The following is a 26,982-nucleotide window of genomic DNA, read 5'->3' as shown; positions in this document are numbered from 1 at the left end:
GTGGAGCTGATCTTGGTTCTGATGGGACTGTTGAAGGCCCGACTCAAGATGTGTCTCAATTCAATAAATTCTCCTGACGTTTTCGCTTCACTTTTTGCCACTATTACCTCTATGAAAAACAGTTTGTCACTAAAGTGCAATGAATCATGGGATGTGTTGGGCCTGGAAGGATCCGCCCGGGTGGAGCCTTCGCTGCTCGGGGCTGGAAGGACACATTTGTAGGCCGCATTTGGAGGAGCCTTCGAATTGGGACAGTCGAATGCAGCCGACGAAGGATGCGACCTCTGAACTCATTCTACAAAATGGTGGACAATATACAGGCCTTTGGTCACAGATGGACTTTGGGGGGTATTTCATGTTGAGTTGGGGGCGGTGAAGAGCTGGTGGTTCATTTTTAATCAGAGAAATGTACTGATTGATTGGTTTTGTAGATTTTGCTTATATTTCTTTGGTTTTTTTGAGTGATGGGTTTAGTTTGACTTGTGTTTTCTATGCAATGGTCCAATAAAGGAAAATGAAAACCATTTCAAACACTTCCCCCTCCCTCCCTCTCTCCCTGTCTCTCTCTCTCTCTCATTCTCTCTCTCTCATCACCGCGCGCAGTCGTTTGGCATCTCTCGGGTCGCGCGTGCAAGCGGCGGCACAGGCGCGCGCGGGCACACTCTTCCCCCCCCCCGCGTGCTTTGATCCTTTCCCTGACGGTCTCGCGGGACCCGGAACCTGCGGCTGAGCTCGTCACAGTCACAGTGCCAGTGGACATGGACCGAGAGGACGGAGCAGAAGAGACACCGCGTCACGCAGGTAAGAAACCAAACACTCCTCTGGTCCCGACACGTGCGTAATGGTGCGTAAATGTAGACACGCGCTCGCTGCTCGTGTCTGTGGGTTTAGCGCGTCTCCTCTTTCTGTCACAATCCTGCCAACAGTGTTTGTAGTGACGAGCAGACACTTCATTCATCACATGAGAGCAACAGAGTGTCTCACTTTTCCAACATTAACATCTCCTCCACTCTGATCCAGCTCTGTGCACTTTTATAGGAAAACAGTGGTGGTAGGTTTGGAAAGAAGTTACTGGGAATATTTGAGGAGGATTTCAAATCCTTTCTTTAATTGTTGACCTCTTCCAGACACCTTCATCTAAGAGAGGTTGCTATTCTTCAACCTCATTACTCATGTCCCTGATGGTTTTCAACCAAAAAGTCCAAATGAGTGTAAGAGACCAATTGACAGAGGCATGTAAGTCATTTATTGCCATGATTATTGTTATTTTGGATCTTTAAATGTTTGTTTTATTAAATTCTTGGCATAAAAATGGGACCTGCAGTTGTATCCTTTGTGTGAAAAACACACCCTGTTGTCTCGTGTTCAAATTGTGCAACCAAAAAGTCAGAATCAGTATCACAGACCATATTGCAAACACACCTATGTCATTTTTGCCACATTTATTGTTTTTGATCTTTAAATATTTGTATATTTAAACATGTATAAATATTTGAATATAAGGCCTGGAGCTGTGTCTTTTTATCTGAAATGATTTCATGTTAACAGCCGTTGCAGTGATATCGTGAATCCTCTTGAATCATGAGAAGATTTAGTCGATTCAGATCCAAACAGATCCAAAGGTTAAGTAACCCGTCCACCGATGTGTTTGTAGTTGTTTACTACACCGGCTGCCCAAATTATTTCTGTGGAAATTATTTTTCTTGACAGTCGTGCTTGTGTTAATGGAGGTAAATGGTATTTATCTGGGTTAATGGGCTGATGAATGGAGTCATTATTTAAACCCTGACGTTTGAGGGTCTGTCAGCTTCTTCCCAGTCAGGGTGTGACTGCATGTTTGTGCTGCTGTGTGCATTTTTGAATGGGGAAATGTGATTGTGTGTGTGCTTGTACCTGTACCTGTTTTCAGATGCTTCTGAGGAGGGAATTTAGACAAAGGGTTACAGATGAAAAATAACTTTAACTGCACGCACCACAGACGACACTGCCGGTTTTCTTAGTGTCCAATTGACAATTATTCCTCAGTCGAATCAGTTATCGGGGTTTATTCCTTAAGTTGTGAGGCAGGGTCGTCCTTCTAAAGAACCATCCATCTACCCCCTATACTGGTTCAATTGAGGGTGGCGATGGGAGCTGGAGCCAATCCCAGCTGACACTGGGTGTGAGGCAGGGTATGGCAGCGTATCACAGGGCCAAGATATGGAGAAAAACAAGCATTCACACCCACGTCCAATTCCGATTCTCCAATTAACCTGAACCCGGCTTTTCTAAGAGCTCATCAAATATCCTCAGTCCTTGATTGATCAATTATCTTTAATCAATACTGAGCTGAAAGAATTGAAATGGCCTCACAAGACGGAAATGCGTGAACTCTTACTTGCATCTAACTCACCTCAGATCTGCCTGTAATGGCTCAGTCCCCCAACCTTTCAGTAGATGTGTGTGTGTGTGTGTGTGTCATTATCGTGAGTGCTGCCGTACCGTACTCAGCTTCTACTCGATTCAGGCAGAGCAGACCCACTTAAACACCCAGCAGTGGCCACATCATCATCTTCTGCATCATCTTACAATGACCTTGCTCTCCTCAGTCCCGCTCTGCGTCAGCTTCAAACCCAAATGGCTCCAAATGACGCCCGCCTGCCGCCTGCCTGCCTGCCAAGCACCGCTGCACCACCGGAGAGATGTTCTCTCCAACAACATGCAAGCAGTCATTTGCGCAGTGAACAAAAGGTCCTTGATTCATCAAATCCCGCGCCTCCTACTGCCCACTCCCCAGTGCGAAGCTGTAATTTTCACCAGCACTCCTCCGGTGTGAGGCTGGGGAGAGTTTCTCAGTTATTTCATTTTTTTCCCCGTACCTTCTGTGATTCTGCTGGGCTCTTAGGTGTGGACACAACTGGGCCATATCACACTCTCCATGCAGCATGAGGACTTGAAATCACAGAAACGGCTGACGAGCTAAAGAAATGCAAAGCGGATTAGTTAGGTAGCATATCTCATGCACAGGATTTTCCCTATTACATTAAAAGTGTTTTAGAAATAGACTGACAGCAGCCTGCTCCCAACAGACATACACAATAACACAATTTAAAGCTTTGTAAAGAAGTGAGAATATAATGATAATAAAAGACTATTTTAGTGACCAGGAAAATCAAAACCGGGCCAGAGCTAAATAACCTGAATGGTCTGGTTTACTCTCAACATTTCAGCAGGTTATTGCAAATTGTTTTTCACGACTGCCCAGTGCTTCATGAATGCATATTGTTAAAGGCCGTTGGAAGATAAGCTTCCAAGAAATAATATTTACTGTGGGGAGTTGGAGGCCTGTTTCATGCAGATCACAAAAGGTGCCAGAGTTTCACAAATTTGAGATACATTTGATAAAAAAAATGTCTCACAGAGCTTTTACATGCTCATGCATTGTTCGTAAATTTCAGTTTGCTGGTTTTAAATTCAGTGAAACTGGCTCCAGGTCAGCAAATATGTTCTCGTCCTTAGGCTGGTCTGGGTTCAGAACGTTTTGACAAACAGGATTTTGGGCAGACTTTGATTTGAGCATACACCACAAATTTGGCAATAGTGTGTATTTTTTTTATTTTCTTTATAATTCTGTCTCTCACTACTCGATTTCTCAAAATCTTAAGAAGCAGGTCACAAATATATGATATAATTTTAAAGAAAGCCTGAACAATTTCCTTAAACAACTGGACACAGTAGTTTTGAGCAAACATTACTCAGACAGAAGTGAATAGCTGAAGATTTAGTGAGTATTTACAGCTGTAGTGTAGGTGGGACTGACTCAGTGTAACCTACAGAGCCAAGTTCATCACAGCAGGGGGGGGGGGGGGGGGGCTGAGTTCAGACATTTCAGGTCAATGTATGAATAACGGAAATATTGAAACTGTAGAATTTAATTTAAGATTAAACGAGGATCATGAGCAGCTGTTTTTTGTTTTGTTTTTTTGTGTTTGTTTCATTCTCGTAAACGTGATATCTCAGGATTTGCACAACCGTTCACTTGGACTTCAGAATGATCTGAATACACTTATTTAAAAAGCTTTGAATTGCACTTTAATTGTGCTTTTGTTTGCCTTTTGTGAATAAATTTGTTGGTCCATTTCATTCCTCCATTTATTCTGGTTATTTCAGTCCACATGAACAATTCCTTTGAGACATTTGATACAAAGCAATGAAGCGATAAGGTAACAGAACATAAATATTAGAAAACATATGTGTGGTGTAGGCTAAAGCAGTAGCTTATTACGCCCACCATACATACACAATCAATTTAACATTTAACTCATGTAACAGTGAGTATTGTTTTCATGTAATAAGCAATATGCTCTTTAAATAGTCCTGTTTGCATTTCTTTAGTCAAAACATGTTTTGAGTATAAAATAATGAAAAATATTTTATCCAAATGGTTAAAGGTCAACTTCACTGTAAAAACTTAATATTCAGCAAAAACGCCTTCATGGCCATTATTTAATATCATAACTCAGTAACAGAAAAGGCGATTGCCACCATATGTCACATTTGCACAAATACTGCATTGGTGACACAAAACTTTGGTGCCCACCTTGAAACTGCAGCGACAGATCTTCTGTGCTGCCATATTGAAAACTGTCCCATTATGAGTCTGGACCATTATGAGTCTGGACCATTATGAGTCTGGACCATTATGAGTCTGGACCATTATGAGTCTGGACTCATTGCAGGCAGTAATTCTGTTTTTCTTCAGGTTTACATCATAGCTTGTGTTGTGAGACCTGAGATCTCAGCGCCTCACATCCCTCACCCTCCTGCTCCTGCGGCACTAGGTCACCTTTACATATTATTTTTTTTCCAAATATTACTGATGAAGTTGAGTGACCAGGTTATCTCCCTCCTATTTTTTTTTTTTTCTTTTTCTCCGCTCCCTCTCTAACTTTCTCTCCTATACCTCCGAGCGCTCTCCTCTGTACTTTGGCATTTGGCTGCCGCCGTCTGTCTCGGTGAAAACCATCAGCTGTGAAATTGAGAATAATCATGTGGAACGAGATTGGGATGGGAGCAGCTTGAGCTCCAGCCCTTCACTGTCAATGGACTTGTGGCTCCTGCTGATAAAGTCCACCGAGGATTGAACAATTGCCCACAAAGCATTTTTTTTTTTTTGTTGACATGTGAGGAATATTGCTTTTTGTCATCGGTGAAGCAAAGATTTTTCTTCAAGACCAGTCCCTCTCGGTGCTTTTGTAGGGGTGTGTGTCTGCTATTGTCTCCAACTTAAACAAACATATTGTCTCTATTGTCGAGCCCCTTTTCCACCAGTCGAAAACCCCAATAACACCCGGCTTTTGTCTATAATAGAAATGGATTCAATCGCCACTCACTCCCACGTCACATGACTCTGCAGTGGGGTTTTTATCAGTTCCGCCTCCGATTGGCAGTGATGGAAACAGCGATAATTTCTTCTTCTCTATTTCGTCAGTCTAGACGCTTATGCTCCACCTCTTCCACCGTTGGTCTTCAAATATTTTTCAAAGACGTATCCAATGTATATACGATAAAGAAAAGCAAAAAAAAATCAGATTCCTGCCAAAACCATAAAATGCTTGGCATCTTAATCCATCACCCAAATAGCGGCAGATTATTTTCGTCAGTCGACTTAATTGTTTCAGCTCTGTTGGACACGCCATTTTATTTCGTGGGATCTAAACAAAGGAGAGAGCAGTGGTATAAAATGTAGGAAAGACCGTGGTGGTGTGTTCACCGCAGTTCTCCACAGCAGCCATTTTCTGCTCAGGGTTTTTTGTCGTTGCCCCTCCTGCCTGCGTCGAACACACACATTTTCTCATCTGGACTCTGACAGAAGCGGGGAAAAAAAGTGACGCTTAGGACGACAAATGTTTTTAGAGGAAGCACGTCTGTCTTCTCTCCGCGCATCCATCATGGGGTAATAATTTGAAATGGACTGCGGGTGAAATTTTCAAACCCGCTGGAATGTTCCACCGGTAAATGGTGTGTGCGGCGAACACCTTATCACAACAGACTCACAACAGATTGCGCCTCCCTAACCCCCCCCCCTCTCTGAGCCCCTGTCTCCTCTGATACACTGAAATGGATTTCTGCTTAAGTCTACCATCAAAGACGTAATGGCTCTCGGGGCTGTGTCATTACAAGTCAGATGACAGTCTCCTTCACACAGCTTAAACCTGCCTCTGGACAGATAACTGTGATCTTTATTTGACTGATTAGAAGTGAAGACAGGGCAACGCCACCTCCCCGGCCCCCCCCCCTGACCTCCCCCCTCCCAACACAGCGTTATCAGCTGCAGTTCAGGGTGGAAAACAATCCCACCAAGGTGCCGTGACAATGTCACAACGCCCACAAACAAAAAGCCATGTAATGACACGACACTGGCTGGTCAATACTGGGCTGTAATAAACTGAAGAGAGACTGGCTCTGTGCTAAGATACAGTCAATGTTCAGTTACACGTTCAGTGAGAACGTGTATCACTACGCTGGCAAGCATGAATCATCTTCCCTGAGCTGGGATCATCTGCTTCTCCCATTAAAGCGCCTGTGGAAGAATCAACCTGAGGATAAATAAACAACATAAATACTGTATGTCAAACAAACGTCCATTTGAAATTCATTAATCCTTGCAAAGTTAGAAATCATGGACTGTATATAAAGATGGATGTTGTGTCTCCACTTTCTCCTACTATCCAGAAATGAAGCCAGAATATCCCAGATAAGATATTGCCGCCATCTTGGACTTTTTTAGCCAGGGGAGGTCCCATCCAGCTCGACCAATTACGAGTTGTAGCGTTTTTGTAGCATCAAATAACTAATTAAAACCAACTACACCCATTGGACGGTAGGAGCTATCAATCACACAGTATCCATGCCCCCTGTGCCTTTAAATTGGACCATAATTTACTAAATGAACATCATGCTGTATTAAAGAAGACTTGAACAGTAGAGATACTGTTTAAATGTTTGACTGTTTTCTGAGGGTCATTTTCTCATTTATGTATTTAACCAGTGGAGTCACCCTCTGCTGGTCATTAAAGAGAATACATGTTTCGGGCACTTCCACATTGGCTTCACTTTCTGGACTCAGAATCTTCATCCATTTTTATGTACAGTCTAAGTTTTCCCCCCTCTATTCTTTTTTTTTTTTTAAGTTGCCGCTCGAATGCCTGCCTCATGCTGCTCTCACATTTTCTCCAAAATGCTGTTTGCCGATGTTTTCACATTTTAACATTGATTTAGAAACACAGCATGTTGTGTGTAACACAGCAGCACAGGGGACAGTTGCTCTTTGAGTCCTCGTCGTGTGGACAGAGCGACGGACAGACACCTCGTCGGCTGTGTGGGAAGATGAATTTGTGTGCGGCCCATTACCTCTCTATTCCTCTGTGGCTGGATTGCAGGTACAGATTCAACACAGCAGGCAGCAGTGTGAAAATGGGCCTCTCTCTCTGTATGTGTGTGTGTATTGCTTATAGGTGTGTGAACGCCCACCTGCGTGTGTGAGTGTGTTGTATGTGCACGTATAGTGTGTGCGGTTGTGAGAATGCACAAAGAAAATGTCCTTTATAACGGGCATGAACATAATTCCTCAGACACAGTACTCATGCATCATTTCACTCCATTTTATCAATAAGATTTATGTCAAATGCATGTAAGCACATATTCTTTAGGCTTCACAGGGAAACTATACATTTGCACAAACTGCAGATTTAATATTCTTACTACTAATATTTCAAATTTTCACTATTCTTTCAATACAATTTCTAACATAAGCATTTTACTGTCAGAGAACCAAATCCTTAGTTTCATAGCGCTGGGGTTCTTTAGGAATCTAGTGATTTGATTCTTGGTGTCATGATTCAACAATTAAATTAGAATTCAGTGCTTAGAAAGGAAGGCAGTATTTTAGTGCTCTTACTTCACAGAAATGTAATATGAAACATAGCTGGGATTAGGGTGTTAGTAACAGTGGAATTATTGGTGTTGTTGTGAGGATTCAGGGCCTTTTTGAAATTATGTACCGAATTCTTTTCCTCACCTGACCAGAAATGTTGTACCATGATGCAGTGTGCATCATGGTGCGTTGGTTGGTCGACTTGTTTTCTAGTCCTGGAGGTCACCGCTCCACTTCTCTACAAATGATGCCACACAGAGAATCTATGAAATAATTCATCATTAGGTCATTGAATACTAAACCCAAACACTTGCTGGTATGTTCTCCCGTTCAGTGTGAACTTATGAGGAGAGGAAAGATCTGCTCGACCAGTTTTGGCATTTCTTCTCTTCCTGTAGCTCTTACAGGCAAAACCCCAGTTACCAGAGCAGGAAATGAACCTGTTCCAGAAGAAGGGAGGGGTCACCTTGATGGTGCGTTGCTGCAGATGGATTTTCTCTTTCTCCGGCTGAATATTTCCCACCTATTGCATATTCCATGTGCCTTCATGTCCAGAGGGTAAATTTGTACTCTGTGTGTGTGTGTGTGTGTGTGTGTGTGTGTGTGTGTGTGTGTGTGTGTGTTTTCCTGCTGTGTACAATAGGGTAATTACTGGTATAGACGCCAATATACAAAACAGCATTGTTGTGTCTGTTTGTTTTAGAAATACAAATTTGGCACGTAGCTGTAGATAGTGATGATAATGAATTAAATTTCCTTCAGATACAGTGAGAAATAAGTCCCTGTGCCCTGCAGTTAAAATAGATTGAGTCTCAGGTGATGAAACTGAAAGTCAAGCTCTGCCATTTTTAAAACTCTTTTCCATCCACCCTGGTTTTTCCTCGGATCAAGCAACTCCCGATTCTTCATGCAGCCCCTTACTCTGAAATTATTTTTCTTGGTTCCGCCATTAAGTGGTGTGTTATATTCTCTCTAATGTCCTTTATTGCTGAACACAAAGACCAGTCAAGCAGGCTACATTAAATGGTCGTTAATTGAAGGAGCCATTATGGCAGCGCTCTGCTGCTCGTATTGTGCCGTCTGTTACAATCGCGGCTGAATCACAGGTCGCTGATGGCGAGGCCCCCGGACCGTTCAGTCAATCAACGATTTATTATCACCGCTCACTTGGCTAAAACCACCAGCAGAATATATTTTTTTGAGACTTTTGCAATTTCATGAAAGCTCACTGTGATGTTAAGACCTGATATTTGCTACATTTTCTATAGTAAAGAAAATGCTTTGTGCACAATGTGAAGTAGCAGATTAACTTTAAGAACTGTTTGTCTTGAATTTCATCCGAGAGAAAGTTGAGCTGTCAGCCGCCACTGGAGCTTGTCTCCTAAAATACAAACACAATACAGCAGTTTATGTTTTTGCACATAAGAGTTTAAGGAGTGGTGAATTTGATGATTTATACCCTACATTTGTAATGAGAAAATAAAATATAGGTCATTAGTTTGGCCTTTGTCATCCTCTTTATTATGGTACATCTGATATTTAATTCAAAACTTGGGTAAAACCAAGAGTAATTGATGACGCAAAGGAAACGGGCAAATTCAATGTGAGTTCAATATATGTGTATCAACAATAGGTCACATGACTACTTGTATATGAAAGGGTTTATGTTTAGTGATGATGCCACAGAGAATAAAAGCAGTCTGAGGTTCACTTTCAGTTAATCGTTTAAATTTTACAGCATTTACTTTCTCCTCCATACGACGATTGTTCCCTCGAGCCCGACTGATGTATGGATTAGTTGATCAAAATCAGCAGATGTGAGACTTTTCACAGACGTGTCAGTAACTGCACATCAAACCTCAGTTACATTTCTGTTTCACAAGCGTTTGATTAAAACATCTTAGGAATCATCCCCAAATTATTTCATTGATATATATGCATCGATGGATATCTGTATTACTCCCTAATGTCAGTATCTGCATCGGCCAGGCTCTAAAATCTATTGTACGTTGCTCACCAACTATATATAACTATATATAACATAAAGTCATATACTTGCTCACAAGTTTGTTTTACACTCAGAATTACCTTAGTATTTCATTGGGACATTAGCTTATGATTAAGTTACTGGAGTAAGTGGTGTAAGGTGTTTCCATGATGATGGTTTTTGTTAGTTACTTTTTAAACCGAAGCAGTTTTAACCAGTTGTAATCACCTTTTATTCTAAATGACTAACTTCAACTTCAATTAAACCTCGAACACTAAAACTACTGAGGCCACAGATTACATTTACATTACGTTGATATTATTTGTTGACGGCCTTAACGACCTCACAGTCTTTTCTTTTAGTGGCCGTTAGGATTTAGATTCAGACTGATTTAACTGACTGGTTTATTTGTTGCCCATGTGCTCGTTCTTGCCCTTCCACCACGAGGAGCCAGGGAGATAATTCACTCAATTAAACCCATTTTACCTGGGGAGTAGCACCCAATTAAAAGTCTATCCAATTTAGCCTGTCGGGTTTCCAATAGGAGTCGTAGGCACAGAAAAGAACTCGGAGGACGGATGATGAGGGGAACTGGAGTGAGAATGAGCGGTGATCTTATCTGCAGTCATCTGTCAGCGCCGGGGATGATTTGCTGCAGAAAAACAGCATTGAATTTCTTCGCCGTGTGATGAGAGACCTCAGCAATTCTCACTGCAGCGGAAAGTAATTTAATCTCAGGTTTGTTAGGATAATTGCTAATGCAGGTAGTCAGGAATCAGCATAACACACAGCACGTTGAGTATGGCAAAGCTTACACACGGGAAGAAGTACTCTGTTGTTCCTGTTGTACATATGTAGGTTTTATTAGGCTTTTATTCATGGATCTTGATGAAAACAAATCTGGCACTTTAGGAAACTGATATATCTATGAGTGTGTGAAATGTGGCGACAGCTTGATTGAATTTAAGGGGAATGTATGTGCCTTTCTAGTTTTAAGGAAAAATACCATTCCACAAGGAAAAAACTAATATTCCCTGACTATGTTATCAACGATCATATAGTTCAAGTAGGCTCTCTCCATTTGCTAACCCAAGGCTATCCATGTGAGAAAGGGAAAGAAATCAAAATTAAAATCCCCATCATTACACTGGGATTTCAACGTTTTCATTATCAGCTCGACACAATATTCATCAACTGATGGGATAGACGAGGCCAAGACAAATGACATGGAACTGCACCCTGAATACATCTCTTAGTCATCCACATTAGTCATCCCTGCCCCCATGCGTCCCTCCTCCCACCTCCTGCCAACACTCCACATGGACAGCACATGCTTCGCCTCCAAGTGGAAGGATTCTCCACTTGGCATGTCATCATTTAGCGTAAACATAATAAGCGTTTTGTGGTTTCGTGCCAGAAACGGTGGGACTATAAACTTGGTGCCAAAGCCCAAAAGGAAATAAACGAAAGCAGAGACAGACTGAGATTAGGTGCATTTTCTCTGTGATTGAGATGTCACGTGTGCCGGCTTCAGCTGTTTTATCAGTGTCATGCAGTTTGTGATCTGAGAGCTGTCAGGAGCACGAAGCCCGAAGGGAAAACCGTCAGAAAGTGGCTTAACCCTGCTCCGCCCAGGGCTCCATTCCAAATGTAAACATGTGTTCACACCCGTGTGTCAGTGCCAGGGCAGAAGGACAGTCCTCCTTAGATATTCAGGGTTGTTTTCTGATCCAAGGTTATTTTCAGAATTTATATCATGATGTGTAATAATGGACCCAACAACCCACTGCCTAGACAGTTTGACCTATGCCTTTGGTAAAGTTGGCATTTGGAGCAGAAGTTTGAAATCTATGTTAAAGGCGGAACAACTATTTATAAACAAGATGTATGTTGTTAATCCAGACAGCGGGTTGAGCGTGTGAAGACTGTCGGAAACTTGAAACCTTTGAATAACGACCTTTTCTCCATAAATATCACATTGAACTCTTTTAATATCGTCCCAGGAGTCAGTCCTCACCATTCGAACTCTGTCAAGTAAAGAAAAGCTCCAATAGAACAGCGGCGATTAAAAGAAATAGGATGGTTTGTGTGTACTTGAACTTTGGCTTTAACTAACACTCAGTTGCATTGATTTAAAGTGTTGATTAATCAATGATATTGATTGATTTCTTTCAGTTTCTTAAATCCCAAGGTCAAGTCTTTAAATTGCTTGTTTTCTCTGAATAACTCGGCAACCCCAAAATCTTTAGCTCACTATCACAGGGGTTTTCCTGGCCGATAATAAGGCGGGGGTGGTACTTAGCAGTCAGACCGGTTGGGGGGGGGGCATGTGTAGCTAAGTCAGCTTACAGTGATCATTTAGGGTCTTTTCATACATGTCAGTGTCAGCTCTGTCAGTGTCTCTATCATTCAGGCTGCACATTCTGTTGTTTTTACCCAATCTGAGTTTACACACGTGTCCGGTGACACTGTTTGTGTGTGAGTGTGTAAGTGTGAGTGTGTAAGTGTGTGTGTGTAAGTGTGTCTGGATGTATAACCACAGATGACCTATATCTGAATTACTGTTTGTATTATATAGCAAAAGAATTCACAAAAATCCTCTTATTCTCCAAGCAGCCACTGTGTTCATTTCCTTGTCATTATGGAAACCATAGGAGAGAATAGCTTGATTTTCACCGACGCATATTATTTTGGCATCACTGCTAATTCTCGCAATAAGCTCCCACTTGTTAAATGTATCTAAAACTATTAAAGAGAATTTAGGTCAAGTCTTATTTTGAGCATGGAAGGAAAAGGAGGATTATATCTGACTGCAGGCGGATTCAGTCTTCACCAGCCCACATGTCCCTGTCAGAGGAAGAGAGCAGGACAGTTGTCTCAACTAATCCATCACAGGAGAATGTCCCTCAAAGTGCCTGGAAAACCCTTGAAACTGAACATAATTATCTTTTAGTAGGTGGTAGGAGGACAAAGCCATTTATAAACTCACATATTGTCAAGTTTGGTCATTAAAATTATTTAGCGTAGAATAGGTTTGGTAAGCTTTCGTATATATACACAGCCTTTAGCCAATTTATGTATTTTTGGTTTTCTATCATGATCGACAAAATTCAGAATTTCATACCTCCACCAAGGAGGTTACGGTTCCACCCCTGTCTGTTGGTTGATGGTTTGTAAATTAGCAGGATTACCTAAAACCGAAACCACAAATCTTGGTGGAAAGATGCGGTATAGGTCAGGAAAGAACCAGTTTAATGTTTGGTGTGGATCTGAATCAGGGTGCAGGATGAAAAAAATGTTTTTGAGACTGATATTTATGAAAATCTGGATTCATTGGATATAATACTGGGACTAGTGGGCCTTGGCGTACAATAAGAGAGTCCCAGTAAACTTAAATTTAAGTAAACAAATAAATGTGGGTTTCCTGGCGGTTGACTCGTTAGAAAGTTCATCATTTATCCTTTAACGAAACCAGAAGAACCTGAAGAAAACACATCATGAATAGTTTAATCCTCCTGGTTTATAACATACGAGTTCTTGGTTTGACTTCTGTACGGTCATTGCTGTTTTTCCTCTGTTTGCATGTGACTGGAAGCGCTGTTGGTGGTTCACTACATTACTGTCGTTCATGCTCGGGTCACATTTGCTTTCGTCCCCACAGCAGCTTTAGGGCTCTCCCAGATGGCCGATGACAGATGCCCACAATTGCTGTTGCCCTTGGTTGAAGTGCAGTTTCTCCCTCCAGATAAAAAAAAAATAAATGTCCTTCCAAGTTCCCCCCAATGTCCCAGTTTACCCATTCGTCACTTCTGCTCGTAGTTTACTTTCCTTATAGGTTCGGGTTTTTTTTTGTGTGTCGGTAGGTCTATACCTTCTACCTTTAGTTTGCATGTAAAAATAGTTTTGAGTTCCTCTGTCCTATTTAGGGACCTCTCCTCCTGCACCAGTCTTCATTCTTTGACCTTGGCTTGATCTCATGTCCTCTGCAACCTCTGTTTTTTTCCTTTTTTTATCACAGAGCTGCTGAATGCTTACCAAGGGGTTTAGCCACAATGATGTGTCCACTCCTGTGTCCCTTTTGTCCTGTCAGTGCTATTTATTAATTCTTTGCTTTATAATATTGAAAATACGTTGCATTAAAGAATGATGAATAGTGGAGAGGAGGCATTAGGGTTAGAGGCATAATGGGGCGACATGAAATAAATGTCCCCAGCACAACTCAAAGTGGAACAGTTCATGGTCATTGCCTTTAAACCCTTAGGCCTCCACAATGTTTCCCCCACAAGATTTTCCTTATTAACATGAAATCTCTCGTTTGTCTTTTTACAATTATTTCCAAATGGCATCAAATTAAACTTGTAGGTTCTTGAAACACACTAAGCGTCATATCTGCTTCATTGTTGTGGTCAAAGTTTACATTGTGATGGAGTCTCTTGATTTTCTGACCATAAGAAATAGAAGGAAACTTCTTGGATGGTGGAAAAATGATCTTTTTGACAATATATAACCTTTTTGCTTTGCTTTGAAAAATTGATATTTAACTAAAGAGTGAATTAACATGGTTTGGTAACAGCACTATGATGGACTTCAGTATTTCTCTGGTAAAACTTAAGTTAACCAGGACAAACTCTTCCCTGTGTATTGTCTGCCTCCATGTGACAGTGAATTCTGTCTGTCAGCCAAGCCTCCTGCTACACGACAGACTCCACCTGGAGGAAGGAGATTATATTCTGTCAGTCCTTCCTAAGCACCTGCTCACGTGTAGCACAAAACTGTCTCCGTGTGGAAGTGTCAAGGTTTTTTGCTGAAAGGAGATTAGGTGCAAGGACACAGATTTATTTTAAATAGACATGACGACTGAGTGACTTATGTTTTGATTTGTTTCTAGTTCCTTCCACCAAAGTAACGACGTTTAAGAAAACAGTGGTAACAATTAAAAAGATGCCATTTTGGAAAGTTCAATAAAAGTAATTCAATGATTAAAGGCCTGGAAATAAACTCTGTTTTCACGATGCCATAAAATATAGAAAAACGACGCCTTCAAATGTTTTGTTTCTGTTTTTATCTCTAGTGCAATTAAGAAAAACTGAATAAAATTAATTGAAAAAAACTAACTGACTTATCATTGCAGCTTTAATTGATTATTATTTGCTTGTTGTAATATATCCTGCCTAAGTTAATAGTGTTTGTATAGATTTTTTAAATTTTCATATCTAATTAATAATAGGTTCCTAAGGTTTACATTACAGTGCACAGTTCTGCCATTAAGCCAAAGCTGCCGAGACACAACTTTCTAGCACCTTTTGAAAATTAGAAACTTGGCTTTGAACGTAATATAACACTTGTAGGTCCCTAAATTGGCCAGATATCTTTGAAAGGTTGCGCTGGTAGAGGGTCGAGGGGGCTGATGGTTGGTTTCCACGCCAACGCAAACTTAGATGATGATTCCAGAAACGCCAATGGGATCCATCATAATGCTCGACTGGTTCTGCAGAAAATCCGGGAATGAGAAACTAATCTTGTCTGTTTTACTGCAGAAAAAGTCTAAAAAAGTAATTTGCCAAATAGGATGAGCAGCTGATGAATGGCTCTTCTTTTTAGCAAATTTGGCTACAGTATCAAAAAATAAATCCAGGGTTATATGAAAAATATTCTCCTCTAGCATCGGACAGAGCACACTTGTTATTCAGCGCACACACAGCCAATCTGCTGCAGTCCTGCTTCGGGGCACGTGTTACTTCAGTGAACCAGGCTGTAGACCTTTGTGACTGCCCAGGTTTGGTACAGTTCCCAGGAAACTGAGGCACAATCCTGCAGTGGAAAGAAGCCCCGACCAACAGCAGTTACATTTATGTTATTGGTTAATCCATCATCACCAGCGACACTTCAGAGGTGCAAGTTTTGCTTCAATACTTTGAGAAGGTAGAGTGATCTGACATAATGGATGTGATAGGGGAGACGGTCCGATCAGGAACGTCCATCTCGTGAGACAGAATCAGGTCAAGAGTGGGATCGCTGCAGTGAGCAGGTTCAAACTAAAGTTGGAAGAACCAGAGAGTCTTAACGTGGAGGAGCAGAGGCCTTTTCAGAGGAATATTGAAGTCACCAGGTGGTCGGTGCGTCTATAGAGAACCACAAGGGGGAATGTGCGAAATGTCCTGGACAGTCATTCATCACTGGTTTGATTGTCCTTTTGACATGTTTTAAATTATGTTTGTAGATACTTAACAATACTCACCCGAAGAAGTGACGTGCAGGGTCGTCTGCGCCTGTGGAGCCTCACCACACATCAGAGAAGGTGACAGCTGATTGGCTGCTCCAACACTTATCTGTCCGTCACGCCACCTCACTGCGGCTGGCCAACAACCTGGAATTCAAACGCTTTTAGCCAGAGTGTGTTTTCAAAATGACTCAGTTTATTAGCTTATTGTTCTTAATGATGATCTATTGTGTGTGTGTGTGTGTGTGTGTGTGTGTGTGTGTGTGTGTGTGTGTGTGTGTGTGTGTGTGTGTGTGTGTGTGTGTGTGTGTGTGTGTGTGTGTGTGTGTGTGTGTGTGTGTGTGTGTGTGTGTGTGTGTGTGTGTGTGTGTGTGTCCTCAGATAACAGTGGTCTAATTAAAGAGCCAGCATGTCAGAAACCTTCTCTGCCTCTTTGTTAAACATGGTACCTAATCTCCTGCTACATGGAGGTGTGTGTGTCTATGTTAGTATACGTGTGTGTGTTAGTGTGTCTATGTTAGTGTACGTGGGTGCATGTTATCTGGCGAAAGCAGCAAGGTGTCTAGAAGATGGATGCCAGACGAGAACAGACATTAGTTGGGAAACCAGCCAAGCTACCCCAGAGTGGTGGGTGGGTGGGTGTCTGTGTCTTTGTGTGTGTGTGTGTGTGCGCGTGTGTGTGTGTGCACTCACACACATGATTGTTGATTTTCACATGAATTATCAGTGCTACTGGGGCTTCACTGAGTTGCCAGAGTTATTGTTTACTAGATAATCTGAGTCTGAGTCAGCATCACGTTCTGTGCCACCAGATTTCTGTCGTACGGGAAAACTCTGATCATAACCTCTCAGTATTAATAATCAGTATTTTTCTTTTTAACAAAATAAACGAACACAGGTATTCCGCCTTAATTGTTATTTATTATTCCATCTTTATTGTTTTCAGCATTTCTGCATTATTTGATGGAGAGAGGGAGGATGACGAGCAGCAAAGCAGTGTGGGCTGAATTTAAACCCAGTCAGCCGCAGTGAGGACTCAGCCCTGCCATAGTGGTACGTGCTCTACCACATGAGCTACCAGGGCTGTCCTTTTATTTTCAATATAATCCTTGTAATAAATATAATTGGGCAAAATGACGCTTTCCCAAAAGTGAAGCCAAAGCGTCTCAATTGCCCTCTGGTGGCTGGCTGCATATAGGTTATAAACCCCGCCCGCCACCTCCATGTTAGTGCCTGGGACATGGACCAAACTAAAACGTCAAAGTACATGTGAAATACATTTTTCTCATTGATATTTTAGATAGATCTTATTCAACTGATGTTTGTCCAGTACGCTTGGTTTTAATTGTCGAGTGTAAGTGTCAACAGGACCTCGCTCCTGCAGCCGTTTCCCACGATCACAGACTCTGGCTCCAAATGACGTCTTTGGCGTGTCCGTGATATTTTGCATTGTATAGTGGAATGAAATGGAGATACATGGTCCATCTTTAATCGCAGGCTACCACTGACGTTCAGAGGGTTTTCAACTGACCAGGTCAGACGTGTTTCATTATTAAAGAGTGGAGCCCTGAGTCGACTCAGAGCAAAGTAGAAGTCACTTCCTCCATCCTACATATAGTATGTGGACATATACAGTATCGTCTGTCGTTGCCCCATGTTCCCAGTACCAGATAAGAGCAAGGGAAATGTAGAGACTAAAAATATGCACCCTCTCAACAGCTCCCACTCACTTACCTAACAGAGTGAATCACCGCATTGTATGAGTGGAACATTTGCGAATGACCTTGTCATAGAGATCTGACACAACGGACACTCACGCTGTGGGATTACAGTTGTATCTATATGCTGTACACACAGTATATACAGTTTGTATATTGTGTTTGTGTTGCGTTCGGAGGGAAACAGTGTGTTTTTGAACGCTGCTGTCTTGAATCGAAGCCGTGGGTTTCTGCATTTATCCATAATTGAGCTTTCCAGGTGAGTCATGCTTCTCTTTGAGCCTCTTATCAAAGAGATCTTTGTCATCTTTACTTACACATGCACAACGGAGATAAACATCAATTCACTACCAAGAAAAGTTTTTATTTTACCACTTCCTGACAAGGCAAATTATACAAGGGTTTGTAAGTTGGTTATTTAATTACTGTTATTATTGACTAATTTATTACACAAAAACCTGCCTGCTTCTCATGGCCACATACACCAACCTCTCCACTCTGTCTACTGTGCTATAGATTGTTCTAATGATCTATTTCTATGCTGATTATTCAGATTTATTTTGTAAAATGTCAGGAAAATACAAAAGATTGTAAGTTTCACATTTTGTAATTTTTCATATTCAAATTATGTGTGTCAGACCAACACCCCCAGTCCACTGTCGTATAACAACTATAAGAAATAAATAAAACATCCTCATATTGGAGAAGGTGCAACCAGAGGATGTTTTGGTATTTTTGACTGAAATGATTAATCAATTATTGAAATATTTGCAGATTAATACAAAATGATTCCTCAGGTCTTGTCCTGTGCTTCCATATCGTAGAATACGGCTTCTTCCCCTGTTTGCCATCCCTCTAATTAACGATTCCTGCCTGCTCCCTATTACATTTTTTATTTTTTTTGCCTCCCCTGACTGCTTCCCTGTTGTTGACCCCCTGCTGTGAATCAAGACAAAACCTTTTTCTGAGCCCACCTGCTCCACCGTTGCAGTCCTGTCTCTCACAGCACTTGGTCAAGGTTGGGGAAAAGGTCGTAGTCTTAAATCTTAAAAAGTCAAAACGCGACTTGGAACATCAGACGGCACTAGATAAACTTTTACACTTCCATACAAAACACAACAAACAAATGACTAGTATAGGACCCAGAGTTGGTTTTTGAGTTCCCATTACACAGTTGTCCATGATGCCTTCAGTCCCCAGAGCAACAACAGCAGGTTGAAATAATAACAGATTGTTTTGTATTGTTTGTTTTTCCACCTTCAGGGGAACAGACACACGTTCTGATTGTTGCTACGACCGTAGTCATGGCTAATTACTGGAACCGGCACTAACCGTGTTACAGACGTCAGCGACAAAAAAAAAAAAACGTTGAGCATATGTGAACCTTGCTCCATGCAGCTCACCCATTGGGCTATTGTTCTGTCATCTAGCTCCTCAATGTCACAGAGAAGAGATCAATACGTCATATGTCATCAGACCGTACTTCAGGGTTCACTCACCTCCAGCTCTCTGCTGCAGACCTCACGCTGTGTGTGCTGCGCACGTTTCTGCAGCCACCGCTCTGTGAAATGTGTCTTTTTGTCCATTTATTCCCCCTTTCCACACAAATTACAGCATAATTGAGCTGCAATTTATGTGGAAAAGGTTCAAATTAATCTTCACATGGGATGTGCAGGGTTGCCTAGCGACACGGCTGTAATTGACTGGAAGACTAAAATGAATTGTGTAGGTGCTGGTGCTTTGTGTGTGGGGCATATAGTGGTTGTAAAAACAAAACGTGAAATTATTTTCTTTTTTACATTTAGACACAGTTATTGCTTGATAAATACAGTCTATCCAGTATAAACAACAAGATTATTACTGATACTCCACCACTGCCCAGTTTTTTTCATGCCAGGCCAATCATGTAATCTGCGGCTGTCTGTTGTCGACGTAATGGAACAGTGATGACAGGTGTGGCAGCGGCGGAACTCGTCTTGGCCTCGGCGTCTGGAGCGCAGCCATGTTTGAAAGAGCACGCGTCTTTGCCAAAACATCCCATTAACAGGGGCCTTTCATGTAGGTGCCGCGGACCTCGGCGCACCTCTTGACACATCTGGATTAGACCAGTTCATTCCAGGACGCCACCTCGACAGAAAGTCCACAGGTTGAGGGGAATTAATAATGAGGGGAATTGAATTTTCTCCGTTTTTTAATTCATAAAGGCCAGTCTAAAAACAGGACCTGGTTCTTTGAAACATATTCTTAGGTCGTTGCCTGTGATTAATAATAACACAGCAGGCTTTAATTGTATAGAGACAGATGGCAGATTGTACAGTTAAAGAATATTACAAAAAAACCTTACATTGCACATAGCCTTTATAGTGTAATAGATAGCCTATAATGTAGCAGGGAATTAAGTGCAGTTATATATAGAGAAGTTCCATGGTGTAACGTGTCCCCTTGAGGAAATACAGGACAATAATCCACATGCTGACAAGTAATTTTATCATACAATTAAAGTGATTTTAAAATTGGATCGAGGTGTTTTCTTAAAAACATGTATGTCAAAATGAAAAGCTGTCCCTCAGCCTCAGAGTTCTTTTTGCAACAGTTTCACACACGTGTTCCTGGAGAACACGCCGATATTTTCAAAAAGCTCTCTGACAGCGTGTTACTCCAGATAACTCTTTTCAGACGTCGCTGTGCCAAAGCTTTTCCAGCAGCAGCCCCTCGTTTGTCAAAACTCGGCGATAAACAAGTTCGGCCTCAGACGGGAAACAACAGCACATCAAGGCAGGCGGCAAATCGCTCAGATAGGCAACTTAAAGGGAAATGGGCGGAGCGTGTTTCCAGTTTTATCGCTGCCTGTCAACTTACTGCCCACCTGGTGCTGCTGGTGGTGGTAGCTTTTATCATTTCATGCCAGATTAGCTTGAAGAAGAGCTTAATGGAAGCTTTGATGAAGAATAATCACTGAAAAAGTTACGAACTACTGTATTTTGAAGTCAGCGATATAACTGAAACAACAGGTCAACATCTGTGGTTTTAACTTTGTTCCCCTCCGAGATTTTCTTCTCGTCAAGACACCTAATCTGTGCACTACGCACTCAGGCTGGAGGTCGTCCTGGTCCTCTCTTCATTCACAGTATGTTGGACTTCACACTGCGAGTCCCCGGATAAAGTACTGTGAAGCTGACAGGTCATTTCCATGCAGCTGTGTGAGGCCGTAAAGAAAAGATGTGGAGCACGCTGTTGGCCTGAAGTTAGAGTGATAAACAAAGACATGACACTTAAAGGCAGCTGAAAGGTTTATAGATATATAGATTTAATATCTGCTGTCTTGATTGGTCGGCTGAAGAATCATTAGTTAAAATATTTTTCGATGGCTTTTATGAGACGATCAAAAGCTAACCTCAGTATCTAGTGTTTCTTCGTTGTCCTAAGGTTTTTGGCGGTCGAGCCAACACCCGTCTCCTAGTATATGGTGTTTGTTTACGATTTCTACTTTACAGTATAAAGGGCGTCAGGTCAGAGGGAGTATATAAAGCAGCCTTTACGACTTGTGCTCTATATTCTGGCTGATGAGTGCTGGTATTTAAAGAGCTGCTGTAAAACCATACACCAGCTTTCACTACCAAGACCACACCTCTACAGATATTGTGTGTAGAGATAAAGATGCTGAGTTTCTAATGCTTGAACTTTGTATAAATCTATATCTATGAATCCTCCAGTTAGCAAATGCATAGATATTAATACCAGTATATGTATACCTTCAAAATAAGATGTCCGAAACTCTTTGCAAAACATTACTTTGCACCTGCAGAACAAATTTACATTTGAACTATATTTATAAATAAGTGTAATGGGACTTAATGCAGCTTAATGAAATGAATGTTTATCACCAATGAAGGCAATTAACGGGTGATAATAATAATAATAACCTTATATAGAAACATATTACTTTTTCATATTGAGCCTTTAAACTCTGTGTGATAGCCTGGTATAATAAAAAGATCAACATGTTGATTGCAGATTAATGATAAATTCATGCAAAATGGTAACATTTGCCTTATTCAGTTCCATATAATCAAGAATTCTACTCAGTGTCGGTCACAGTGAAGGTAAACAGTTACAACCATGAGAGTTAATGACTCAGTGTTCGTTTCAACAACAACCTCTGATAAACCTCCCAGTATCATCATAGATTTAAAGGATCTGTGGTTAAGCTACACTTTGCAATACACCCTGTAGGGCTGATGAAAGGCTTTTAGTGTAGGTCCTAACTGAATGGACCCTCAGCTGCCGACTGCAGGTGCCACACTTCGCTCTGTTGGAGCACCAGTCACTTCAGCCATTTAGTCTGCAGCTCTGCAGCACAGGACTGGGTGCTGCTCCCAGCTGCCCACTCAGGTGCCAAACCGGCAGCGTAGCGCAGCGCTGGCCGCGGTACAGAGCGCCACCAGAAACCAAACAGCTGCTGGCTGCCGGCAACCTGTTTAAAGTTGTTTGGTAATGGGTCTGTCAGCTGCCAACTCCAGCTGACCACATAAAGATGAGTAAGGGCAGCAGGACGGATGTTTCTAGTGGGATGGAGGGTTGTGGCACCGATGTACAGTTATTAGGCGTCGTCCAACAGGAGCATCTGAACAGTGCTCAACTTGGACTAAAAAACGATGGCAGAACTTTAAAGCAGCAGACTGAGGAGGATGCTACTCCCACTTCTATATGACCAACCTATTTATTTTAAGATTAATATCTGCAATTATTATCTGTATTTGTCAGAAAACCCTTCATACCCACATACACGCATGGTATGTGAGACATGTTTATTTTATAATGTATTCATGGCTGTAAACTGTCATGACTTCATTATTTTACCCCCTTAGACATTTGTGCTATATTTGATCATAATTAGCGTGTTTATTTTTGTTTCTTGGCCAAAAACGTTCATCATTGAGTATAAATGAACGTTCTCTTCCAAATTTTAAGAATTTCCTGAAACAAATCACATTCAGGAGTCTGCAATGACCTTTGACCTCCATTTCATCCTTGAGTCCACTTGGAGCTTTATTCCAAAATTTGAAGAAACTCCCTCACTGTGTTTCTTAGATATCACATTCACAACAATGGGACGGACTGAGGGACAACCCGACAACTCAATGCCTTCGGCTGAGACTGCTGCTGGCACGGAGGCACAAATATTAGTAAACCGACTTCTGGTGATTTTGTCTCCTTCCATCTCATCCCTGAAAAGAGGGAGCTTGTCGATGCAAACCGCTTCAAAGTGAGTGAGACGGCCCACACCTCGCTCTGACTGACCCCTGTCTCAACATCATCGCTGGTTTGATGGCAGACTTTACAGACTCAAGACTTTGGAGGCGAGAGAGAAAGTCTGAGCTGCTGCCAGACTGAACTGAGACATATTTGTACCTCAGACAGTCTGAGAGCAGCAGTGTATTTCTGCCTCTGCCCCGGGGCTTGTTTCTTTTTTTTACAGGAAAACAATCAATGTATCAGGATGAAAAATGGTTTCACTTGATGTATGGACTAGGAAGTGTATTGTGAAAATGCTTTGGTGACACACAGATATAAGAGGCAGTGAACTGGATGTACTAAAATGAAAAAAGCTTTGTAACAGCTCAAGTAGTAGCTGAAATAATATTTTGTTGAATGTGAATTTGTGTGTTTCAAGGTTTTTGTCTCTGTTGTTACAATCTTTTATTTCCTCCACCAAGGATGTTACGTTTTTATCTTATTTGTTTGGTAGTCAGCAGGATTATGTAAAAAACTACTGAACCGAGTTCCATTAAATTTTGTGGAAGGGTCCAAATAAAAAAATCCAGATCTAATAAATTTAAATGTGGTTTCATGAGGAGACTTTTTACTTAAACGTTCAATAAAAGGTTAAGTAGTTTAAATATTTTGTGACCTGCCAGATTTGTCAATTAACGATAGCCTGTTTTGCACAATTGTCTGTGTCAAACCATTTTTATAGTCAGATAAAATGAGGGCATCATTACAACCGTGTGACCCTGTAGCATTCGTGTGATTGGCTGCTACACAACGGTTGATTTCATGCCCCATTACTTCTCTGCATTTTGAAATTCAGATGAACAATTCTTCGGCACGTGTGTGTTGCGGTGAAGGTTAAGACTAACACCTGGTTGTGTTGAAAATGTTCTTCTTTCCTTCACCAGCAGTCACTCGCCCACTGTTAGACTTTACCCTCAAAAATCTGTGTTGATGGGCTGCTGCTTTGAAGTCCATGTTGCTGGTCGGAGGCTGATGGATTCCAGTGAGCACATTTCCATTACACTTTCATCTCCCCACCAGACAAATTGAATTTTTATAACAGAAAAGATTTTAAAAATAATGGCTTCTGTTGGCGGTGGTGGTGGTGGCGGCGGCGGCGGCGGTGGTGGTGGCGGCGGTGGTGGTGGTGGGTACACTCAGCGAGGCGGAGGATAAAATGTGCAACACAATGAGGACTTAATTGATGCCATTATCATATGAACAGCACCAAAGCAACGAATTCGCTCAGACTTTCGGGGGTGACATTTCCACATTCACAGTGAAGCCCGTGCTGAGCTGCAGCTTGATTTATGCTGTCAGTCTGCCATAACCGCTCAGCCATTACAGGTATTAAGGCGGCGCGCTCTCACAAAGAAACATGTCTCTTTGTGTACCCCGGGAATCAGCTTTTATCGTCTGATTAACAGAGAGACACTGGAACAAGATACTTATCTGTTGTAACGCTGTGTTGTTTGCCTGAGAGACAGACCGCTCTCCTTTCAGCTAGTGGATGTTTTATTCGAGCCCCTTTTTTAATGGGATGTCAACGATTTTCAACACATGCGTTTGGACATGTTGAAATGTGTACGTGCAGATAAAGAACGCGGTGGCCGAAGGATAAATGAGTCCAAGTGATAAGCATCTATTTGTGTAGCTTTGAATTCTCAGTTTGCTTCAGTGAGAAATTCAGCTTTACTGTAGAAATGCATATTAAATTGCAATAAAGAAAAAGAGCAGTACTTCTCTTCTGCTGCTCTGTTGCCCCCCTGTGGAGGCATCGACAACATACACACCACACTTATAAGGGGGGGATTTATTCCTTCTATTCACATTAATTTTCAACTCTTATATTTACGTTTATTTACCCAGGTAGTCTCTTAATTAATCCTCTCTTTAATGACCTCCGTGACCTTTTTTTCTCCATCCAGATATGAAACGCCCCAAGAGCCCCGACAGTCTGGACAGCAGCCCCCCTCTCAAGAGTCAGGAGGTGCAGGAGGAGGAGGAGGAGGAGGAGGAGGAGGAGGAGGAGGAAAAGAAGGTGGGTGCAGGGTACAGGGCCAAACGGGAGCGGCGACACAGCATCAGCAGCGCCACCATGTGTCAGGTGTGCAACATACAGCTCAACTCCAGTGCCCAGGCCCAGATCCACTACAGAGGGAAGACGCACCAGAGGAGGCTGCGGCGACTTGCAAAGGCCGTCAGCACAGGTAGGGATAAACTTGATGAGAAATAAGTCTGTCAACCAGCTAAAACTCAGGAGAGTCTTGATCATTAAACAAATTAAATCAAGTTATATATTAAAAATCAGGTTATAGGAGATGAGGCCCCACCAGTGAGACATCATCAGGACCCATGGATCATCTAAATGGGACGGGGCAGCCTTTTATTTTTATTAATTACACCTGCACCATTTGTCTGATGACAAGTTAAACTTAAACTTCTGTTGAATCCTGACAATGCAGCCTATTATTAGAGATGAACAAAGTGTTAGACCCTCACCAATGTAACTCATAACTTTGATATTTGCTGACCACACTACAAACTGCCTGAAAATGAGTTTAATCACCCACTCTGAACAAAAAGAGAACATCATGAAGTGCTTCAAATTGATGTTTACTGAGGGGCGGCTTTATCATCACTGCTTCTGTTATTTATTTTTTTATCCGCAGTGTTTTAATAAATTTTTCTTCATAGAATGTCTGTTTACGAGTGAAAGAAAGAGATTCTGTGAAATTGTTTTGTCTTCAGCATGTTCATGTGCTTTGACGTGGAAATGTCGAAAAATCATGGACGCTGTCACCAAAATGTTTTATATATGTGTTTTTAGAACATTTGCATAATACTTGGATAGCTCCATCCAATATTTGCATAATAACTAAGAGCAAAGAAAAGGGACGAAAAAACCATAGGGACCTTTTGGTGACGTGCATTTTGACAGGGTCACATTAGAAGCTATTATTTATAATTGATTGTAGAATTATGTTAATTGGTTTATAAGTGATGACATCAGCTACTCTGCAAATTGTCGACCGTTTCCTCCGTGTTGTTGGGACTTGAGACGGCGTTCACGCGAATTTTGCCAGGGAACAAATTGTTCCAGATCATCCCGACAATATATGAACGCACAGTGACTCTCATGCTTCTTAACATCGAGACATTTTGCATATGCAGAAGATTTTACAACCTAATGATGCATAGAAAACAAAAAGATCCTAAGTTTGGAGACGAACCAAAACAGAAAAGCTGTTTCTTCCCTTTGGCATTTATTCTGCAATTTCAGTTTTTCTTCAGGCGTATTTTACAGCTATATACACAGACAAACTGCATATGACTAAAATTACAATATATCAACTTTTACCATCCAATGAAAAATTGGACTTCTGTGTCCTCCCTGAAAACGAACACATCAGACCTACGAGCTTTCAGAAACATCTGACACCTGAGGTCTTGAATATCACGAGAGGCTGTGCTCACATGGACTCTTGGAACGCAGCATCACTCTAAACAGTTCATTCAGGTGTTTATCTATTTTGACTTGAAGCTCTCTCTCTCTCTCTCTCTCTCTCTCTCTCTCTCTCTCTCTCTCTCTGTCTCCTCAGCTGTGATCTTGTAAACGTGCACACTCGAGCAGGCGTTATGTGCTCAGAATACATTTGCCGCTCCACACCATCCCCCCCCCCCCTTCGCCGTTTCCGAGCATTTTCTGCACACCTGTTTGTACGAGAGGCCATAAATCACCTTCACTCTCCACCACCTGTCACTCCGCCGCAGTGACCAGCTTGATCAGGCAGCAAGAAAAAAAAAGCCTCTCATCAACAACCGGCCAATAAAACGACACGTTTAATGTTGATTTATGACTCTGTCC

The 26,982-nt window shown here is 41.7% G+C and overlaps 1 protein-coding gene across 1 annotated transcript; it reads left to right on the top strand.

Annotated features, from left to right (window-relative positions):
* Window positions 1-621: 621 nt before the first annotated feature.
* On the top strand, window positions 622-25,350 carry LOC117753412 (zinc finger matrin-type protein 3-like). Its single transcript, XM_034571489.1, has 2 exons — window positions 622-801; window positions 25,043-25,350. Exons 1-2 carry the CDS (start codon window positions 759-761, stop codon window positions 25,348-25,350), a joined length of 351 nt encoding a protein of 116 aa, XP_034427380.1. The 5' UTR covers window positions 622-758.
* The last annotated feature ends 1,632 nt before the right edge of the window (window positions 25,351-26,982 follow it).

Source organism: Hippoglossus hippoglossus, chromosome 19, assembly GCF_009819705.1.
Source record: "Hippoglossus hippoglossus isolate fHipHip1 chromosome 19, fHipHip1.pri, whole genome shotgun sequence".
Taxonomy (NCBI): domain Eukaryota; kingdom Metazoa; phylum Chordata; class Actinopteri; order Pleuronectiformes; family Pleuronectidae; genus Hippoglossus; species Hippoglossus hippoglossus.
The sequence above is the reverse complement of the archived record's forward strand: the minus strand, read 5'-3'. Positions and strand labels throughout refer to the sequence as shown.

Excerpts from the sequence above, each read along its gene's own strand:
- LOC117753412 (XM_034571489.1), top strand. The coding sequence starts at position 759 with ATGGACCGAGAGGACGGAGCAGAAGAGACACCGCGTCACGCAG. Across the intron at positions 802-25,042 it reads AGAGACACCGCGTCACGCAG|ATATGAAACGCCCCAAGAGC; the intron begins GTAAGAAACCAA and ends TTCTCCATCCAG.